The 14,364-nt window shown below is 45.6% G+C and overlaps 1 protein-coding gene across 2 annotated transcripts in view; it reads right to left on the bottom strand.

The window, feature by feature from the left end:
* The window catches only part of FAF1 (Fas associated factor 1), a 164,841-nt gene extending 150,712 nt beyond the window's left edge, over nt 1-14,129 (bottom strand). The window contains exons 1-2 of one of the 2 annotated variants that reach the window (XM_080603293.1): nt 13,994-14,129; nt 12,000-12,118 (exon numbers count right to left, since the gene is read on the bottom strand). Coding sequence is in view for 1 of the 2 variants with exons in the window: in XM_080603292.1 (XP_080459418.1) it covers nt 10,659-10,703 (45 nt within the window). In the remaining variant the exon portion in view is untranslated. Of the gene's footprint in view, nt 1-10,658; nt 10,977-11,999; nt 12,119-13,993 lie in introns of those variants that run through there. The other variant, XM_080603292.1, reaches the window with a different exon arrangement.
* Nucleotides 14,130-14,364: the final 235 nt, after the last annotated feature.

The raw sequence follows: 14,364 nt of genomic DNA, 5'->3' as shown, positions 1-14,364 counted from the left end.
AAATCAGACCGACCGATGGCAGTGAATTACATGGAGCATCATTCGCTCCTCTAAAAGCTAGCTAGGAAAAAAGAAATAAAAATCACTTTGAGCCCAGCTAATCTCCACACACACTCTGCCATCTACATCCTCAGCAGGAGCTCCTGCGGTAACCCAGGGCAGATGCAAACACAGGTACCAAGTTCTGCCCACACAACAAAAAGGATTACGCTGGAGCCACAGCTCCAAGTACCCCGCACAGCCACAAGCTCAGACAACTGATCCGCAGGGCAGACTCACACCAGTTGTCAGCTACAGACTTTCTCCTCTCACTAACATCACACCCATCTGTCTCAGAGCAAGGCTAAGCTACCATTATTCAGTCCAACGCCCAGTCCTCAGATACTGAAACAGCTGATAGAGGCTCTCCTGTGCTGGAGGAAAGAGGGGAAAAGAGCTTTCTGTCATCAGCACTTTGTTGCAGCTGTAGCTCAGTCCATCTTTTTAATATTCATACAAAGCTACAATGTCCAGAGAAACAACTACATTAAGGCACGACAAGATTCAATGGGCGACCTGGGAAGACAAGCTTCCACCCTTTGGCATCTCCTACAAAAGGCCAGCAAGGCAGCGCAATTCATCTCCATCACTGCACAGACAGCACCCTAGGAAACGTTTCCTTTCAGAAGTATCCAACGTTTTGTTGTTATTAGATTTAGCAATACAACTGGAGCTCTCTCTATTTCATAAAGATATACGAGTTTTTATAGAGAAATCAAAACCACTGGCGAAGAGCAAATACTGTTAAAGTCAATTCACTGTCCCTTCAGCACGTTACCCCTCAGGAGATGAGATGCACTAGGAGCACGAAGAACTCTTTTCAAGGACAGGCTGCAGATCTGCCCACGACAGCAGAGTTCTCAGGGGCAGCAGCTAAGGAAACCTCGGAGCTGCTCCTAATAGCACCCGAAACATAGGCAATGTCCTTCTTCGCCACCTCCTTGTGTACTTCCCTCTCCAACACAGTATCTGCTAGACGTCTGCCCAAACCCATAAAGCTTCAGAGCAGTAATTCACCTATGGCATAACCAGAAAGTGAGAAACTTCTCTTGAAAATTCACACAGGCTCTGTCACAGCGGTAACTACTTCAGAGCAACTGAATCAACGCGTCCCTAAAACAGGTGAGACTAAACCAACCCGCTCAGCCAAGCAAGTAAAGGCTTTAGTGCCATAATACCAGATTTAGGCTCCACATGTAACGCCCCTCCGGCCTTTAAAGATATTCAGCGCATTCAGCCACACACCACGGAGAGGTTTTGGTACCTGGGAACCTCTCACCCCACGGCCCCACCAGCCTCAAGCCCAACTCCCCAGACCGCCACACCAAAACCCACGAGCCCCTCTGCGGCATCCCCCGTCGTTCTAACCTCGCAACAACCCTACCGAAGTGAGGCTGCTCTTCCTATGAGTCACCTGTGGTTATTAAATCAACTTTTACTTCTTTCTGGTTTAGACAAACATTTATAAAACATCCAGGCATATCGACTGAGACAAAAACTGAAAGGTCACCTACTGCAAGTATCGAAATGAAGAGATGAGAATGCTTCTCTGTTTTTACATACCTCTGGAGACCATCTGGTAAAAATTAAGCAGATTCGCCAGCCGTTCATTTAACAAAAGCAAACTGACACACTTACCAGTGTTAGAAACCTAGAAAGGGTTTAGGCACACACACCGGGCTGAAGTTTTGCCCAATGCATTTCTACTCGCACCCCCACCTGCTCATAAGGTTCCTCCTTGTACTGTTTGAGCACCACGGTAAACAAAACCCTAAAGCAAAGGATCACTAGCCCCTTTCTACAGAAGGAATGGAGGGGAACACAAAAAAAGAAAGGTATTCCTGAAGGTCACACAAGACTTCTCCACCTACTGGTTACCAAGCAGACAAGAGTGAACTTTGCCCACGCTCTGAGATGACAGCAAGCCTTCTGAACAAAGCAAGCAGGGTACAAAGTCTGAGCTGGTAGTGTGAAGCTCCAACCACTTCTGAGCAGAACTTGGCACCACGCTAACCACTTTCAAATGGTCTCCAGCAGGCTCTGAACACTCCGGAGACTCTGGAACAAATTCTGCTTCCAGAATACCATGAAGGCACACCCCTGGGAAGACCACGAGCTGAGCCAAGACATGAACCCTGGTCCCCCAAGCCCCATGCTAACACTTCAGCATTTAAGCCACATGTTCTCTGCGCTACACACAAAGAGCAGGGCTCAAACTGAATTAAAAACCAAACCAAAACAAAAATCAGTACCCGTTAATTAGTGCTCTGGACTACTAAACCCGGCTGTCTTTTCTGAGGACTAAAGACAGCCTCCATTCTCTTCAACTACCATCCAACTACAAAATGCTTTAGTTTGGATTATCACAAGTTTTCTGTGCTTGCTTTATCTGCAAAAGCATCTCAGTGAAGGTGAAAAGTCCAAGATTTCCTGACTCACAATAATTTTGCTCTTACAGCGTATTGTCCATTAGCACATAAGAAAATAAAACAGGTAAACAGGGGCAGACAAACACTCTGGGTTACTGGATAGTTGCAATCGTCTCCTTTTTCCTCCTTGCCTCAAAAGGAACAGAACCTCAAAAGCAACTAAAGAATAAATAAAACCCATTTTCTAGATAAACACAAAGAAAGAACACTAACTCCTATATATATATTGGAGTCAGTGTTCTTACAGTTAGTGTGTGTGTGTATATATATATATATGTATAAAGATGCTTTAGGAATGGACAGATTTGTCAAACCTGGCAATGGTATCCAAAATAGGAAAATAGAAGAACATTCAAATCCTAGCAAAGCACATGTCATACTACAATGCAAGCCAACAAAGACCATGAAAAAAACATTTCTCTAAAGACAAAAAAATTACATAAGCTTTTAAAAGCATCAGGGCAGGGAAGACTGCCAGCAGGTCACTGGGACCAAAGGATGAAGATACTAAAGTATGCAAGGAAGGTAAGGACATATTGGAAAAGCTAAATGAATTCTGTCTGCTCATATTCACTAAAGAGAAACCTGGGGACCATCCTGCAACAAAGCTTCTCTTTACAGAGAACTCTCACTCTGAAGCATCAGCAGAGACATACAGACCAAATGGCCAAGACCAGAAGACAGTCTCCAAAATTTTAAAGTAACTTACGAAGACGTATTTATTTATAGCAGACTCGTCTTTTAAGTTAGCCAGCTTTAAATGCTAAATCAACCCTCCATTCCTAAAGTGTGGACATCAGATTTTTGGTGAATTTTATTAGGGGGGGAAACCAGAAAGGGTTAAGATTTTTACTGCTCAGACAACTTTGCCTTCTGTGGCACGAGGAACAGTAGAGACTCCAGTAAAGTATGCAGAATAGAATTTGTGTATACATGAATATATATAATGACATACCAAGGAAAAGCGAACACAGCTTCTATAAAGCAAACTCACGTATCATAAAACTGCTCAGAGGTCTCCAAAGAATTCAGTCAGTTGAAGAACTCAACGCTAACTCAAACTGACACAGTTTATTTCCAGAAGTCTTATAGCAAATTCCATCATCAAGCTCTTAAATTGCTGACTTTCAGAAACGAGGATGGACTAAATCCATTCAAATCCTGTTTCTTACAGCTCTTTCCTACGGATCAGCCACCAGCCACTGCTGCAGATAAGACATTCGGCAAGCTGGGTCTTCGATCCGAGCTGATACGGCACCTTTGATATTTGCTCACACAAACAACCTGACCTTTAAAGAAAAAAATAGAGATGACTCAGTTTCAGAGTTCTTGTCATTACAAATTGTTTCCTGCAATAGGTAAAATGTGAAACCAATACAAAATACCTCTGAGGGGCTGCTGTACCCTGTTCTGGTTTCAAAACGTCTTAAGAACTTCAGTTTTATTGAAGTACCTTTTGAAAGCGTACCTACTCCCACGGAACAAAGACCTGCTTAACCAGTCAGACATAGAGGACCAGTATAGGACTGCTTTGATAGACCAAATAACATCTAATCCATACATTAGGGCCTTAGTTTCCTCTTTGAGTTGTTTTTAACAATTGCGTATTATCTAGTCAACTCTAAAAAATGGGCTTAATTAGTAGCTATCAATCCAGCCAGTAAGCATGTCATTTCCTTTCATCCTAATGACGAGGGACAAATAAAATGTTAGGTGTTTACCTAGGCTGCTTCTAGTTCCTACAGCAGTTAAAAGAAAGGACTCACCTAATGGCTGCCCCACAAACGCACAAACACAGCCACTTACTAGAAAAATAGGAAATTCTAACCAAAAATGCCATAGAGTTCCTTTAATGAACTATTAACTCCTGTTCCTAGGAGGAAAAGGCATGAAAACCAGGCGTGCAATGGTAGCTGAACCATGAGAACTGACCAAAGAGAGGGGGAAATGTTATTTTTTCAGACTTTCCACTCCAATGCGATACTCTTAAGATAGGAGATTCTACACCCCCTTCCACACAAAAACATCAGCTCAACAGACGTGTTTACTGTAAGTGATCCTTGTGTACCGAGAAATACTAGGCACACATTTTATTTTCTATTTGCCAAATAACTCTCATTCTCTTTCAATGAAAGCACTAGGAATAGATATAATTGATAATTTCCTTATATCTCCTATTAGTTGTCATGGCATTTGAAAAAGGATCCTACAGCTATCACCTCTCGATCTGTTTCAGTGACCTACTAACCCAAATACCTACATGAATAGGCTGATGGAAACAGTGACACGACTACTATGATGTGAACTCTTTTCAAGGTAATTGAATGAAAAGAACTGCATAAACCTCTTTCTAAAGATGAATCAGTGCTCCAGTGGTAAATTATTTAGGTTCTTACAGCTAGGCTGTAATGTACACAAATCATAGTATCCTCTTTCCTCTCCATAAATGTCAGAGAGTATTTCTAATTAAATATCTGTCCTCGTGTAAGAGAGATCAGCAGGCTCTTCCGTGAACAGCTATCGGTGGAAAAATCTGAGTTATTGTGTTTCTAAATGGACATCAGTATTACTCCCATTTCTTATTTGTGGCTCTGGAATCCACTTCACCTCCTGTTTAAAGGCCAGAGAGCTGACAAGGAAATCAAACTAGGAACAAAGCTTTGGGCTTACGGCTGATTCTAGAAGCATCTAAAGAAATTAAACTGTCGAATCTTCAGAAACACACAAAAAATGAATTAATACAAGCAATGGCCTTGAATGCAGACAATGACAATCAAACTAACCAAACTAAAATGCAGTAAACACGCAGCACGCTTTCATCATGTCTCTTGACCCTAAGGCCACGTAGAGCAAACAAAACCAATTGTGTTGCAAACGAAGAGGTCCAACTACCGGTTCCAATGCTGCTACTGACTCTGTAATGCACAAAATTATAAGAGATGACAAAAAACAGTAAAGATTAAATGAAATAGTAATGAAGATGTAAAACATGAGGCATCACAGGTATAAATTTCAATATGCTATGGTGTCCTAAGGTTTACTCAAGAATAAAATTAAAATTTCACAATTTCCCTAAGAAATAAAAGAAAACTACCCCATTTTAAAATTTATCTAATGGTATACTAGCCTACATCCACAAAAAACAGTCAGGTGAAGCAGTGCTGAGCATCGTGGCACCTAACTATCAGAAACTCACGCTTTTACCTGAAGATACTCAGTATGAGGGGAAGAAGAAACAAAGCTGCCTCTCCCAAACCCCCATTTCTGACCTACACGGGACTGCCTTTCCTTCCAGCTTCCACGGAGAGCTGCAGAGCTCAGTCCAGGGGCCATGCTCTGGAAGTGTTTGCTGCATACAGTTCTCCAGAGGCCACACAAAAACATGAATCCTGGTAGGTTTTGTGAGCGAGAGGGTGAGGTTTTAAGCTCAGACAGATCTGAGCGCACACAAAACCAGATACCTGGGTGCCATGGTAGCCTTCCTGATGTTTGTAGGTCTTGGAGGTCTGCATTTTTGTAAGTTTGAGGACAACTTCCCAAATATTTCAACTTGGACTGGATTCCTCTTCAGCACCTATCATTTGTTGAGGAGCTTGTTCCAAGTGAATTTCCAAACATTTCACGTAAGACATCAAAGAAATCTACAATAGTCCTTTCTGCTCCAGTGCCTTCATGACAAAACACCACCACCTTTTCTTTTAGAAAACAATTATAAGGACATCAACTTTGCTACGGGCTCAAAACCCCTTAGGGGATAGCTTCCCCTTACAGCGAGTGGTTGAAATGCTCCTTCCAGTCCCAGCATAGGTCACAGTCCAGGGCAAGAATCGAATGTCCTGACTTGAAGCTGTTCTTGCACCCACCTGCCTTCTTCACCCATCAAATTTTCATGCTGACATTAACTACCAAGTAACAGAAAGCAAAGCTCCCTCAGCACCCTCAAAAAAAATGAATTCACCCGTCAGTTCTGCACATTTACCATTAGATAGTGAAAACTGCGTGTGTAACACAGATAATCTGAACCAGGGCCAAAGCAAATTGATGTTTTTCATAACCACACAAAAAAGAACCTTCACAAAGATATCCTGTCAGTTATTTAACAGCACTGTGTTAACTTCCAAGTGATAAAGATTCTGCAGTTTCTTTAGCTTGACCATTCCAGAAGGAAATGAGTAGCTTGAATTACGGTTAAATCTTAAAAGTAAATAAATAATATATAGAAAAATAAAACCCCATAGGCTGATCTATCAATGTAACAACCAATTTGATAACTTAAAACATGGATTATCTTCCATGCTTTCTCACCTTTCTGGCAATGATTTTCTTCCTTCCCAATTCCCCCTTGCTCCTCCCACAAACCCCTGTTTTTATGAAGAAAAAAATGACACAAAGGTGAATCTTGAAAAAAATATCTTTATGTATATACATGTGTGTGAATCATACCAAAGCACTCTATTGCCTGGCATGCTTTTTTTAAGTTAATTTTAAAAAGAAAAATATCGCAACTGTTTCACAACGAATATAGATGGAAAACAGAAGAAGAACACTGTTAAATACCTGTTGTTATATACTGGTTGTTAAATACCAGTGAAAGCAAGGAATTTTGAGTTTTACCATTCCGCACCAAAGTCGTCCAACCCAGACCAATCTTGAACTACTTATTTACTTGGTCAATGAAAAACGCTAATCCTTCAGCCCACTCTACATTTACGACTTTTTTTGAGGACCACCACATGGTATGACTCAAGTGGTCCTATACGTGGATATAATTCACCCAGACAAAAAGATATTTTTGTTACCTTTAGCCCCCGTCCTAAGGGAAGCTGTCAAAACTAAAATTCAGGTGCAAGTATACCTAAGTGTCTACATCTGACACTCCTGCCAATACTAAAAAGTTGGGTTTTTTTTCATTCCTGAACAGTTCAACTGCACCAATTTAACTAAGTTCAGTGCAACTGAAGTTTGCAACTGAGCTCACAATTGCAACTGAAGTTGCAATGGTTTTTGCTTCTTTATAATGAAAAGTGGACTAACACACTGCGGGGAGCAATTCTCTTCGAACCCCAAACCTCATAGATTATGAATACATTTGTATCACTTGACTACCTGGGTATCCGAATGGAGACAAAAGAACATTTTGCAATCAGAAACAACAAATGGAAGAACAGAGATATAGGGAATATAATTTCTCCCTCTTTTTTATTTCTCACAGAATTTGAGGTATGCTGCAGCATCTCTCTTTTACCAATTCAAACGCAGTTACCTTTTCAAAGAATACAAGCACTAGCTGTCGATTTTTTGTTTCTTCCTACTGTGGAATTTTTCCTACATGCCAATGACACTTTGTGGAGAAATTCTGAATTGCATTTAGTAAGACAACCAAAACTTGTTTGTCTGTTTAACTCCATTACGTAGCTAGTTCCACTGAAAACCAATCAGATTACACATGTATAATCTTTCCTAAGTGAGGACCTGAGACGGAAAAGTTAGACAGGTTGCTTACACAGCCTATGTGCATGTATACATGCCTTGTACTCTCCAGGTAGCATGAAGTAATCTTATTTAAAAAAAAGAGTGAAAAAAAATAATTATAAACCATACAGAACAGGCTTAAGTTTTTTAAGACACATTAAGAAAAAATATTTGGGTAGATCACCTATGGCGTTTTACCCTGTAGTTAAGGTCTTCTGTAAAATTATTCAATGTATGTGTATATGTAGAAACGCTTTTAAAGTATTTAAGTATTTAAATACACTCTCTAGTATCTCAGAAGTAACCTGTTACAGCGACCTGAGTTAAATGGGAAAAAAAATGCAATACAAGATCCTGCTCTAGCTGACACTAATGGAAGCACCCCTAATGATTTTGAAAGATATAAAATAAGCCCATGAATGCTTGCCAAAGGCATCAAACATTAGTATAATTATTACTTCATTGAAAAAAAATTTATGGGGAGGGACACGCCTTTCATGCCTTAAAGTTCAAAGCCCACTGCTCTATCCCTCCTAAAAGAAACTTGGGACAGGTGAGTGTGAAACGTAGATGACGTTTCCCTCCCAGTTTCACTCAGCAAAGATCAGCTGCACAAAACCAGATAAAATTGTTTTTAAAGTTTTCAACATATACACCATTCTTCAACACGATACCTCACACAAATATAGATGATGGCAATATAACTCTGGTAAATATATTTATTAAAAGGTACAGAAAATACAAAAGACAGAATCATGAAGAAATACTTTGCACATTTTATTTTCCATTTTAAAATTGTAGGGAATGAGTCGTAAATTCCATCATGTATTTAAAATACCCCAAATCCTTCACCATTTTTAACAGCTTTAACATATGTGGCCTAATAACGACTGGCATTATCCTTTACTAATCTAAAGGCTTAGAGCATGACAATTGACGTTCAGTATTTCAAAGTCCGGGAGAAGCTTGAGAATTACGAAAAAAATAAAGTGAAACAGAAAAAGCTGATGGCAGAAATAAGAGGAAAAGTAAAGGGGGAAAGGAAAAAATAATGAGGTTTCTTCATCTTGTTTTTTACAGAAGCATTGTTATACAGTAAAGTACTTCCTGGGTGTCGGGCGCATTATGTCATCCTCAATCTACAAACGATTTCTGCAACTCCACTGCCACTCTGAAGGCTTGCAATAATACTTACTTGTCTTCATGGTACCAGACACTGCAGTTGCTCCTATACCTTTATTAACTGGTTTCAAAATCCAAGCAGAAAAACGCTGCAGAATTGCAAAATAACATCGCCACTGAAAACTTGGAAAGGAGATACAGATTGAAAACCCTATTTAGAAGTCTTATTAAATTTACCAGCCACTAACTGAATCATTGTCTTGGCTTCCAGAACGCAAACCTGTTCTAGCTAGTAACGTGGGATTCCACAGAAGTCTGTCTCCACTAGTACGGATGCAGAAACGGGGTCCCAGTCTCCTTTTATGCAAGGTATTAGTACTGGAAGAACTATGAAATCCCATCCTTAAAATAGGGATGTTACTCCTTACACACACAAAAATATCTCCAAGCACAGCAAAATAAAGGACAACTACAGAAACAGTCACTAAATGTTTAAATAAGTGAGTGTAATGTATTCAGGTACCAGAAGTGAAAGCATTCCCCTGTTATCAACTGGGAAACTGGGAACTCCGCATGTTACGTCAGGAAGATATCAGATACCTTTCGCAAAAGAGGAATTATGTAATGTACACTACGGTCACACCACCTGTAATTCCAAAGAAACATCCTTGTTAAACACGCGTGCACACAGAGTGAGAGGTAACTTTTCTTTTTTCTTTTAAAAACTGAATAAGCTGGTTTCCCAGCTGACAGCTGAGAGACGCTTCTTTAAAAAGCGGTACGTACAGACACCAGTTTTACAACGTGGCCCAAGAATGGAGCCACAACAGACCGATCACTGGTCAAAGCTTAAAGAAGATATATTGACTGAGAAACAATATTAAAAAGATATTCAGATATAAGCTGATATCCTTACAAGCCGCTTTTGGCTCTCCCCACCATTACAAATTCAGTTATCTTCCATTTGTTTGCTTACTTGCTCTTGGAGATAAAAAAAATATCGAAGACAGGCAATATTAAGAAGCGATATAGTGAAGAGATTGACCAGGCCTCTGAACAAACGTCAGCCACCACTTAGAGAAAGACTTAGAAAAATACGATTTAGGGCTTTGAAGTTAAATTACCCCCCACTTTGCGGGGAAGGAGGAAGGTAAGAGACAACTTGTGGGGGCATACTCTTTCTGCCTACGAAAAGAGGGCGTCGCGTGGAGTGGGGAGGGGAGACTTCTCCACCATCGCAGCAGCCGCAGGCCGGGAGCTGAGCTGCTGCGCTGAGGGCTGCGCCTCCCCGGCAGGTGACTCACCCCGGCACTGACAGGGCCGGCGGGGCGAGGAGCCGGGCGGCCTGCCCGCACCTTCCCGCAGCGAGCTGCCACACAGCCGGCGCGGTGGGGGAGAGAGGGAAGGAGCGGAGCAAAAAAAAAAATAGTAATAAAAAAAATAATAAAGCTTTTTGTTCAGAGAAGAGACGTTTAGGGGAGACATTTTGTTCGCCGCCCCTTCCCCGCCGAGCCCGAAGCAGCGGCGAGGAGGGGCCGCGGAGGAAGGAGAAAGCCACCACCGGCGAGCCCCGGGCCGGGCGGCGAGGGCGCCTACCTGGAAGTCCGCCAGGATCATCTCGCGGTCCGTGTTGGACGCCATGGCGGCCGCCTGCTGCCCGGCTCCCTCCGCGCACCGGGGGCTCGGGGCTAGGGGCTCATGGGGGCGCCGCTCGGGATCCCGCCGCGGCCCCGGGCCTGGGAGGAGGAGGAGGAGGAGGAGGAGAAGAAGAGGAGGAGGAGAGGGAGGGAGGAAGGCAGCGGTGCCTCGCTCAGCGGCCGGCCCGCACCGCGGCGGCGGCAGCAGGAGGAGGAGGAGGAGGAGGAGGCAGCAGCGGCGCCCCCCCCCCGCCCGCCCCGCGCCTGTCGCACACTTTGCCTGTCATCGAGGTCGCAAAGCGGGCGCTTTGCGGCCGCCACGTGACCGCGCTCCTGTCAAGCGCTCTGCGAGGGGAGGGGGAAGGAGGAGGAGGAGGGAGGGAGGGAGGGAGGGGGGAGGGAGGAGGCGGCGCCTTCCCGGCCTCACGCGCGCGGCCGCCGCTGCTGCTGCGCGGCCCCGCTGAGGGAGGCGGGCGCGGGAGCGCGCGCGGGGAGCCCGGCCCGGCCCGGCCGTCCCTAGGCCCCTGCGGAGGGCCCGGCCCGGCCCGCCGGGGCTGAGCCGTCCCCTCGGAGCCGCCGGGGGGGGGTGAGGGGGCGGGCGGCGGCCCCGCGGGGGGAGCCGGGGGGGCTGCGCCGCCGCCTGCGGCCTAACGGGGCCCTGCGAGCCCGGGGCGCCCGAGCGGCCCTCAGGGGTCCCCGAGGCGGCCGGTCCGCGCCTCGCCCCGCGAGGTGCCCCGCGTGCCGCGCCCGGCTCCTGAAGGGGCGCGGATGGGGCTGCAGGAACGGTTTTCCGCAGCCTGGTGCCGTGCAGCCACCCCCCGAGCCCTGGCGTTAAACACCGAGACGCCTTCGGGCACCGATGTGCTAATTGTCCAAAGTTTGCTAATTGCCCCAAATTTCCTAATTGTCCCAACCCGTATCGCCCAGCACACGGGTGTCGCGGCCACCCCAGGTCACACGTACCTCAAGCCCTCTCCTACTAGTGAAAACTAGCAGAGCTACACTGTGGTGATACTGTCTTAGAATGAAGATATTTGCCCAGTTTGAGGAATCACAGTTCTTTATTTAATTGTTTTGTTTTGTTTTTTTTCTGTTCGCGTCGGTGAGAGCCCTTACACGCGAGTTTTTCGGTCTGCGTGCTTGCTGCTGACTAAATAAAAGGGAGAGCTGAGGGGGAAAGGACGGCACCGCCGCGAGTCTCGGCAGAACCCACCAGGGAAGAGGAGCGGGACTCAGGGAGGAAGAGCAAGCGAACACCGCATGCAAGCCCCGTGCAGCGAATGCAGATGTTTCACCGTACCTGCAGGACTGTCCGTCTTCCCAGGAGGAGCTCCTCTAGGTGAGGAATTGTTTAAAGCCTGTCGGTGAGCGCTGCTGGGGACCGGCATCTTCAGGACGCATTCGGTGTCCTTCTTGCTGCTGCATAACCATGCAGAATTTCAAGGTGGATTAAAGCCCTACTAAAACGCCACTTACGATGTAAAGCCAGAGTATCAGATAAGTTAAATATTATATTTTATCGTGTTCCTGCTTCAGTTTATGTTGGCAAGGTTTCCCAAAAGTTTTTTTTTTCTTTTTTATTACTCGTCGGTGTTAGCTTAACAATTCGAGCTCCCCACCGCCGAATATAGGGATGATAAAATAAAATAATTGCCTTCACACCTGCTTTTGTTCAGTTTGATGTTACATACAGTTCTGTAATAGGTACAAGGTATGGTGCAATGCCAGTGACAGCCAAGGCTAAATTACAAACAAATCCACCCACACATTATTAGAGAGTAACTATAATAAAGGCTGAAAAGCAAGTTTTAGAAATTGGATTAAAGCCAGTTAATTCCTGGCTTGGATTTAAGCTATAGGTGTGCTGTCAAGATAAGTTACACAGTGTTCACATCTATTACGGTAATATTTTAAATAATGATATCTATATTAGATCACAACAGGAAGGATTTGATCCAGAGTTTGAAGAAAAGGTGAAAAGCTCAACATGTCCCGCATCACAGGAAGTTCACGTGAAAGTCACAATGAAAGTTTCTATTCTTCTCACAGCTCCTCGCTCTGCTCAGCCCTACGGCTGTTCCTCCAGCGAGTGTCAGGCTGCTTACAGGGGGACACTCGGTGAGTTTAGGCACTGCGGTGACAAAGTCGCCTTCCAGAAGGTGTTTTTGCTGCCCATCGGGGCAGCTCTTTCTGTTTTACAGGGAGTATCTTTACCACCGTCGAAAGGAAATGATTATGATGAACACGCTTCTTTCTGCAAAGGTTTTTGAAAGGCTTTTGAAGCCCCTACCGTGGAGGAGGTTTGACGGCATTTTCTGGCTGGGCAATTTTACTTGCAGAAGGCCTGCAGCATCCCAGCTACAGTTTACTTAATTGTTTTTGCTGTGTGACGTGATTACCAGGAGATGGGGGCTTTCTTTTTAACCATAAATCAAAAGAATTAGTAGAAGACTCTTGTAAGACCCGCAGGTCCGATTCTGCAGTAAATCAGCAATAGGTAACACCACCAAAACTAGGAATTTTAGGCACCGATTAGTCAAGAGGTAAGTCTATTAACAGCCGCCTGACTGCAAACTCTAAGTTTTGCATATTGATTCCTTCTTCGTGCAGAAAAACAATTAATATATAGGTGTTGTTTATACGCATATATTTCTGGAGTTATCTTTAAGGAAAAAATATAATTCATATCTTTGTTTACAAACCTATTTGCGCTATTACTTGTGACCGAGAATTATCGTGATAAGGCCCTTAAAAACGCTCTATTTTTCCCCTTTTTGTGGGAGTGCGGCCGGGGGCCAGCTGACACTCGGAGCACAGCTGGTTTCCCTGCTTCGCCTGGAGGCAGCTCGCTACTTTTCACCTTCCTATTCTCGCAAGCAAGAGCGGCCCGGGGAATCGGCGCAGGAAAATCGCGAAGCGGCAAGCAACCGAAGGTTAAAGCGGAGCCAGAGGCACAAATAATCGCTGCTGTGACCCCCCCGTCACCGCCGGGCTGCCGGCAGAGCCCCGGGGAGCGGCCGATGCCTCCAGCGGGGCGATAATCGCGACTCAGGCCCTGGACGCGCGCCGTCCCCGCGGGCTGTCAGCGGCCGGCCGAGCCCAGTGCCACGCAGCAGTTGCCACATGCAGTTGTGGAAGCTGTCACGGAGCCCCCCCCCTCCCCGGGCTGCCTCACGCGTGTTCGCCTCCCCGTCTACTTGGCCGCGGTGTCCCCGCGGAGCGCAGCCAGGCGGATCGCCTCCGCGGCGGCTCGGCTCCGTGTGCTCGCCAGGGAGCCGCGCCGCTGCCTCTTACCTCTCGCGGGGTTAACTCGTGCAGGCTTCAGCCTCCCGGGGCTCCCTGAAACTCAAAGCAATTCAGCAATTAAAGCAGCGCAAGACACAAAACGCCGCTGGCCGGGACGGCACCGACAGCTCCGCACCGTACCCTCGCCGCTCCGTCCCCTTCTGAAGGCGCACAGGGTCCCCCCGCGTCTCCTCGGCGGCCGTGCGCGTCTCCCCCTCAAAATGGCACTTTCGAATCAATCAAGAGCACCGAAAACGCTCCTCGGGCGCCGAGACAACTTGACATTGACCCTCCTCCATCCTCGACCTTGGCTGCGGGGACAGGACCCCGGGGGTCGCTGCCGGGGGGGGGGGGGGAGGGGGCTCCGAGCGGGGCCGTGC

The sequence above is a fragment of the Anser brachyrhynchus genome, assembly GCF_964034855.1.
Source record: "Anser brachyrhynchus genome assembly, chromosome: 8".
Lineage (NCBI taxonomy): Eukaryota > Metazoa > Chordata > Aves > Anseriformes > Anatidae > Anser > Anser brachyrhynchus.
This window is presented reverse-complemented; position numbering and strand designations above follow the sequence as displayed.